The 8,213-nt window shown below is 31.6% G+C and overlaps 1 protein-coding gene across 2 annotated transcripts; it reads left to right on the plus strand.

Annotated features, from left to right (window-relative positions):
• Positions 1-1,065: 1,065 nt before the first annotated feature.
• On the plus strand, positions 1,066-7,554 carry LOC139525385 (uncharacterized). Of its 2 annotated transcripts, none has more exons than XM_071320692.1 (2): positions 1,066-2,502; positions 5,496-7,554. In XM_071320692.1, the coding sequence occupies exons 1-2, from the start codon at positions 1,292-1,294 to the stop codon at positions 5,710-5,712; spliced, it is 1,428 nt and encodes a 475-aa protein (XP_071176793.1). In that variant the 5' UTR covers positions 1,066-1,291; the 3' UTR covers positions 5,713-7,554. The 2 variants fall into 2 exon arrangements, with proteins under 2 accessions (XP_071176793.1, XP_071176792.1); XM_071320691.1 differs by lacking the exon at positions 5,496-7,554 and adding an exon at positions 5,312-5,434 and having other exon boundaries at positions 1,159-2,502.
• The last annotated feature ends 659 nt before the right edge of the window (positions 7,555-8,213 follow it).

The raw sequence follows: 8,213 nt of genomic DNA on the forward strand, positions 1-8,213 counted from the left end.
TCATACTTCCGATCTCAAAAATGTAGGCGGATGAGGTCATTAAGTGTAAAAAGCGAAAAGTTTCAGAAGGTATGCTTGTCGTATATCAAACGAAAGGTCATACAAAGTACATTACGAAAACATCACTTTTACAGGAAAGACCTTTCAATTGTTTTACAAACAATTGAGATACTAGTTGTGTTTTGCTTTTTTATCTCGAAAAGTGTAAAATACCGAAAAATGTAATCAGCAACCGCATCATGACAACATTAATACAACCACTTTATAAAAACCAAAAAGACTGAAGCCATCAAAATATATGTTTATTGACTTTTTGATGCCATGAGTTATATTTAAGTAGTTTATGAAGAACATAAGATTTCTTAAAATGAACATCAGTATTTAAAATAACACCATCCGACAAGGGAAACTGCAGCATACAAATCATCAGTCACTTCAATTCAGGTGGGATATATGCACTGCACTGTTCGGGATCCTCTGAGTCTCCAACCACACTGGCACTTAATTAATTGTCTCTGAAAAAAAAACTATATAATTTAAGATCATTTAATATATAACACAATCTAATAAGGTACCTCTAATAAGTCGTTTACTTTGAGAAATCTCACCAGTGTCGCGAACTTCTCTTATATTTCGATTTCTATCCCACTTCTACTTTTGTTTTTATTAATCTCTCACAATCTACAAAATGGTGTTTAACACGTATATTATTTTTGTCGGACTATTTGTTTCATAATAACTGCAAGTTATTTTTCATGAATATATTTAGTCAAAGTTTGGGAAATACTCTCATCTTTAGTTCTCTTCTATTTTTTATTCTGTGTGTTTTCTTGTTTTTTTTGGGTTTTTTTCTTTTACTGTTTTGTCTTTTCTTCCTGATTAAAGGATTCTCAAGAACTCATAGAATTCGTTGAAAATAGCCTATGTATATTTTGTTAATTACATGTTTAAGTTTTAAATTAAGGACATTAAGTACATTATGATGACGACTAATTTGCAATTTCGGTGAGTGCCCTCTTACGTCATTATGTATAAGACCGTTACACATGACTAGTTTTCAGAATAAACAAAAAACTAATCCACAACCGAACACGCGCCCGACAGATGATAGTTTGTTATTTATGTTAGAGAGACGCTTGGTAGGCATGTGTAATACTCGTTAAAAGGAAAGCGCGTAACGAAGCAGATCTAACAATTTTAGAAGTCTTTTTTTGGAACAACATGATCAATATTTAAAGAGTTGCACATTATCACCCCACCCCACTTACACACAAACCATCACACTGAAAACATGTTTAATATGTTGCCCTTAAGAAAATTAATAGTTTCATTACCTCGCTCTCAAATAAGATTTTACAGAGCATCTGTAGCTGAGAGCGAATCAGTTTGTCGAGAACAGTACCATGAGTTTGACAAAAGCATGGATCGTTCGAAGTTCACAACTATCGAAGGAACCCAAGGACAAGTGGACAATTTGACAATTCAGGATTCCAAGAGAGCATTGGAAGAAGCAATAGACTATTCTGTACATGGACCCAGTGTTCAGGGAATTCAAGGTGGACATGATGACTTGGTAGACATTTTGTACAATGAAAAGCCAGAGTCAGATATAGTAAAATCTGATGCTAATGTTGAGGCGTTTAACTGCCATAGTAGTTTGAATTTACATGGATGTATGCAGTCTAATGTACCACAGCCATTCACAACTAGTTGTGAACACTATGATTCTCCTTGTAATATTCCAGGCAGTGGGGTATTACAGAAGCAAAAATATATAAATGATGCTATGAGTGGTTTTCATCCGTCAAGACAATATCACACAACTAATTCACATTTCAAAACATTTGCTCAATCTTCAGCTCAGCAGGAGTCATATCCTGACCCACAAGGAATACAAGGAGATGATTGCACCCTAGAACTTTGGATGGAAACTTGCATGAGATACAACCTTCCTAATTGTCAAGACCAATTTGTTAATATTAAGGAAGGTAGAAAAACACTGAAGGAGGTGTTTGCTGAGCAAGAGTTAATGCTAAAAGAAATAGCAGAAAACTACACATCCAATACTAAAGCTAGCCTTTCTGCAGAATTACAAATTGACACTGATGGTCCATGCCCACAAGGGATACAAGGTGATGACTGTGCACGCTATCAGTTATGGTTAGAAAATTGCCAGCGTTTTAGCTTCGGTGAATGTAAAGACCAGTTAACAGGAATAAAAAGTGGAAGAAAAAATCTAGCACAAATTTTGGCTGAACAGGATGCACAAATAAAACAGGCAGTTGCCCATTACTACCAGAAAAGAAGTTATTCAACATCCTCATCATCAAACCAAAACGGATCTGAGGTTGGTAGAGATGTGCAATCTCAAACAAACCCAGGGAAATTAAGTAATAAGGACCGTTTAAAAAGGGCAGTGAAAGAGTATGGTTCAACAGTTATAGTTTTCCATGTAGGAATATCTCTGATTTCTCTTGGAGGCTTTTATCTGGCTGTGTCAAGGTACTTTTATAAAGGTGACATACAATGTGCACCTTTTTAAATGTTTAGTTTTATTTTAACCATGGATTTTTGCTGGTTGCAAATATACATTTGTACATGTATCTGGATTTAAGGATTTTAAGCAAAGTTTATTGTTTTCACTACACTAAATTATCCATACCAATATATACATGTACGTGTATTATTCCTGTTATGGTATAAATATATGCAGGTAAGGCAATTGCAATGCAGTGCTTTGTCTAGAATTTATTTTAAGGATCATGGTCTTAATCATGCTAGTTAGAGTGTTGAAAGATGGAGCTGAACATGTATATATACATGTAGCTAAATAGGGAATAAGATGAGATAAGATAAGATAAGATAAATTTTATTTTCCAAATTAGGTCCCCAGGGGGGCATATATACACATAACATATACACAGAGTTAACAATGTTTTTTTGGACCTCCATGGTATTTTGGTTCAGTAATTGTTTAAGAATTTCTGGTCCAGTTAGTGTTTGGCAGTCATTTACATAATGAGTAAACAAACAATGCATTTCTAATACTTTCAAATTATATTTCTTGACCATTTCAATTGATTTTAATTCAAAGTCTGGAATTCTTGGTGTTCCTTAGTACAAGTGATACTATATCTAATCATTGCAAAATGTGTAATGAAATTTTGGGCCCCATTTTTAAATTGGTCCACATTGAGGTCGAAAGGATCCAAAATTAAACTTCATTGAACTTTGTTTGATTTCATCAAAAATTGAATACTTGTGGTTCCTTGGCTTTGATTGGTGTGCTTGAATCTAACTGTATTTAAATTTTAGATTTTTGTGCCCAGTTTTCCAATTGGTCCATACATGTATTAAGGTCCAATGGGTCCAAAACTAAACTCCATTTGATTTTAACATGAAACACTGAATTCCCTTGGCATACCTGCACACAAAAGGAAGGTTGTGATTGATTTTGGGAGTTTTCGTCCCAACAGTTTAGGAATTAGGGGCCAAAAGTGTCCAAAATTAATTATACATTGTATATATATATAAACTTTGTTTGATTTCATCAAAAAATGAATTATTGTTGTTCTTTGATATGCCGAATCTAACCGAGTATTTAGATTCTTAAATTTTGGTCAAGTTTTCAAATTAGTCTACATGAAGGTCCAAAGGGTCCAAAATTGAATTCTTGGGGTTCTTTGATATGCTGAATCGATCCATACATATTGGATATTGGACCAATAAATTAATAGGTAAATGTCCAATTTAAATTTTTTAAGTTCTAAGACCACATTCATTCTGTGTCAACTTTTTAATCACAATCCAAATTCAGAGCTGTGTCAAGCTTGAATGTTGTGTCCATATTTGCCCCAACTGTTCAGGGTTCAACCTCTGCGGTCATATTAAATTGCGCCCTGTGGAGCATCCGGTTATATAATTATGATTTGATAGTCTGTACTCTGTACAATGTAGATTATGAATATTTTGTTCTTTTTTTAAATTTTCAGTAGAGCCGGCAACTCCAAGAAATAAACCTACATGTCTTAACATGTATTTTTTTTTAAATTCAGTTGTTTGAGTGAATCCTTTGTCAGTTTGTATTGCTAAAGATTATTATTTTGAAAGTACATGTTTGATATAAATTGAATATTAGCTTAGTAATTAATAATATATTCGGCCCAATTTTTCGTAAAACCATTAATAAATTTTGCCAAATTATAAATGGGATTATAAACTTTTAATAAAATCTCTTCCTGGCATTTATGGTAAAATTATTGCAGTTTAAAATTTTGAGGGCCAAAATTATGAGTTCGTGATTCAACTCCTTTGTTTAATTATGTCTTGAATATGCATGAAATACTTGCAGTTGAACAAATAATATTTGACAACACCTTATCATAACAACCAGTATTAAAATTTTCCTTCATACACATATACATAGTTGTACTTTGGTCATAAGTATAAATTTTACTAGGAGGTCAAGGTCAATTGACTTTACATTTGTAAATTGAATTATGATGGAAACATGTTAATTTCAATCATTCCATCAGTTGATGCACAGAGAAAGTTTCTAATAGTCATGTACCTTTATATGTACTATTAAACATCTGATATAATGTCATGACAATTCAGTTTTTATCAATGAATGATCATATCATGTTATCTGTGTCTGGGTCAGTTTTTTCCCCCCATGTTTAATAAATCAGACTGAAGTTTACAGGGTGTAGTTGTACTTTAATAAATTAGATTATCAGTAATTTAAACTATTTATCAAAATTGAAAATTACTGGTCATCAATAGTATGTCATATTATTATCTTTGTTCCTTTATAATATTACAAGTTTTCTTTCTCAATTTTACATTATACAACTATTTCAAAAATTTTACATGTTGTGATTTTGGATCATAACTAAATAGACCTATTGACATTAGTGGCCCTTCAACTGTTTTCTACCCTCCCCCGGGTTGATGCCTCTTTGACATATTTCCTTTTTAAATATTGAATTTTATTCACTTTTTCATTTAGGTAAATACATAGTATAAGAATAAGAATAAGAATATTTTATTATTCCAATCAAGGGCCCTTGATGGGCAGCATAACATGTACACATAGAACATTATATGAGGGAGATTTAGTTTTCAAATCTGTGCTACTTCCGTACATCAAGTAACACTGCAAGCAGAAGTTTCCTATATTCCTGTTTAAAATTATGCATAACAGTTTAAAATTAAGAAGAGTTGGAGGTAATTTGTTATTGCAGAACATATAGAAACACTTTTCTTGTATTTTATGGTGTTTTAGAATACTTCCTGTTTTATTTTTCAGTGGAATTGATATGGTAGCATTGCTGACAAAGATAGGATACACTTTTCTTGTATTTTATGGTGTTTTAGAATACATTCTGTTTTATTTTTCAGTGGAATTGATATGGTAGCATTGCTGACAAAGATAGGATACTCTTTTCTTGTATTTTATGGTGTTTTAGAATACATTCTGTTTTATTTTTCAGTGGAATTGATATGGTATCATTGCTGACCAAGATAGGAGTTGGTGAAAGTCTACTCCAGTCCAAACTGACCACTGGTGCCAGTACCTTTGTAGTAGCCTATGCTGTACATAAAGTGTTTGCTCCAGTCAGAATAGCTATAACCTTGACATCTGTGCCTTTAATAGTTAGATATTTAAGAAGAATTGGTTTTTTGAAACCTCCAAAGATATCTAAATGAATAATGTTAACTTTCTATTTGTTCTTACAAAATGAATTGTAATAAATATATTTCATTGTATTTTTTTATATCTTTGTCTAAATTATGGTTCAAATAAATAACACATTTATCATGAAGGTATAATATGGAAGAAAATATCTGAAATGGTGTAGTTTTTCATTTGGAAAATATATGACTTTTATGGAAAAAAGAGAATATAAAATAAACTGTAGTGAAAATAAGGCCAACACATTTAGATATAATATATACATGTTTGTTTCATTACATTTATTTTAATGGCTTCTTAATTTAACTTTTACTGTGAATACATTTTGGTACAAAGCAAACATATCAAGTAGAATCACATGTTTATACATATCAACAGTTTGGCATTGTATTACAACATAAAATTTTAGTGGGGATAATATTTTCTAATAATCACAAAGAGGTTAAAAGGTTAACTTAATGTTGATAACACATATATTTCATTGAGTTAAAGATTATTGTTTAACTTTTCTATAATTTCTTACATAATTTATTACCTAGATATAAATTTGTATTTAAATGAAATAAAATCAATGAAGTAGAAAATTGTGCAAAGGGAAATAATTCATGGTGAAATTATATAGTAAAATCTTAAAACTCTTGAACCTCATCACATCTATCTTTCCATCTATTAATTCAAGGAAATGGGGGCATAACTATATAAAAACAACAAATCAACAAAACACAGATAAACAAAATGAAAAACAAATGTTATGGGGCAAATATGTTTAATTCAACATCTACCTTTAATTTTCTGAAAACTGATTTAAGAGATCAGTAAAAAATGTATAATAAGTGAAAATTTGCTTATGTAGATTATTTCCTAGTGGCACTAAGTTGGTGCTATTTATATATGTATATTTATACTAAAATCTGTTGATTGATTTATTGTTTATGTAATTGTTGGTTTATTGGGAAATTTTATTTCTTGAGTTGACCAAAAAAGGGGTCAGTGAAAAAATTATGTGAATTAAGTTTTTTTTTATCCTACATTGAACTTTTGATGTTGTCCCTAAGTGAAATTATAATACAATGAATGGCTTTATTAAATGGGGGGGAAATGAATTTGATACCATTGAACTTTATCTAATATTATATTTCGACAGATCTGGTTGTTTCTTAGTTAGAAAATGTTCAAAGTTGTATGGATTTCAAACGGTTTAAGATAACTTAAACTTTATCCTAATATACATCTTATACCCTGTAACAATCCTAATATACATCTTATACCCTGTAACAACATCTAAATGCTGCTACTTTTCTATTTATAATTATATTTTCTCAAATATGTTGTTCTGTATACGAAGTTGTTGAAAATTTAGAAGACAGGCATATCATACTCTTATGGCATATATATATACTCATGAAAGGGATTAGAGACATTATTATGGACTCTTGCAATTAGCAGAAAAATGTTCAGGAAAAAAGGAAAAAGGTCCACAAAAATTCTTTCGTCTTTTCTTTAGGAACATTACATCTTCAATATGCAACTAATCCATTGAAGGGTATTCTAGTAGGCTGTTACAGTTTATGAACAGTAGTACCAATTGTGTGTCACATGATGTTGATGATAAGTTATAATAACATTATATACTTTTTGGTTCATATTTTTAGTTTCCCGTAGGACTTTCTCATTGATATTCAACAGTTATTTTGTATCTTCAAGAGGAATACGAATGATTAGATTCATGGTGATAATAGTTCTATAAACTATTTGTACATGAGATTGTATTGCAAGTTATTTATTTGCATACTTACTGTGTTATTTTTCCTAATTGTATACTTATATCTATGATTATATAAATTATTTAAATATCTGGTTTCTCATTATTTAATTGCTACATTTTTGTAAACAGATGGATAAAAGCCATTCTATGATCTAAACTGCAATCTGGTCAAACTTCCATGGCACTCACTGCAACCCTTCTATTCAGGCTGTACAAAAGTATGCATATTTGCATGTTATGATAATTAGGATAATCTAACCATCTAAAAAAGCAATAACATAAAACCATGTTAACATTATAAATGATGATTGTGTCATAGGCTTTTGAATTTTGATATTTGCCCTTTAGGCAGAATTACCAGTTTTAACCAATTGATTGATAATCAATAATACCAAGGAGGCAACATAGGCGGATCCAGGGGGGCCTGGGTGGCCCGGGCCCCCCCCCCCTTTCGTGGGAAAAATTTGGTTGATTATATAGGGAATCATTGAAGCATGACTGGAGCGGGCCCCCTGTTAGGTCAGTCAGTGGGCCCCCCTTAGGAAAAGTTCTGGATCTGCCACTGGGCAATCAAAATTAAAAACACCACACAACAGCATCAAAAAGAAAAAAATGAAAAATACAAACAACTTTAACAAACCATTGCAGGGGAAACTTAATTTTGTATCACAAGAATTCCACCAAAATCCATGGGCGACCTCAGGTGCTCTGGAATGGGTGACATCAGGTGTTCTGGAATGGGTGACCTCA

This window comes from Mytilus edulis, chromosome 5 (genome assembly GCF_963676685.1).
Source record: "Mytilus edulis chromosome 5, xbMytEdul2.2, whole genome shotgun sequence".
NCBI classification, from domain to species: Eukaryota; Metazoa; Mollusca; class Bivalvia; order Mytilida; family Mytilidae; genus Mytilus; species Mytilus edulis.

Bases quoted from the DNA above. Each gene is read 5' to 3' on its own strand.
- LOC139525385 (XM_071320692.1), top strand. From the start codon at position 1,292: ATGTTTAATATGTTGCCCTTAAGAAAATTAATAGTTTCATTACCTCGC. The intron at 2,503-5,495 runs GTACTTTTATAA...TTTATTTTTCAG, and splicing joins TTTTATCTGGCTGTGTCAAG to TGGAATTGATATGGTATCAT.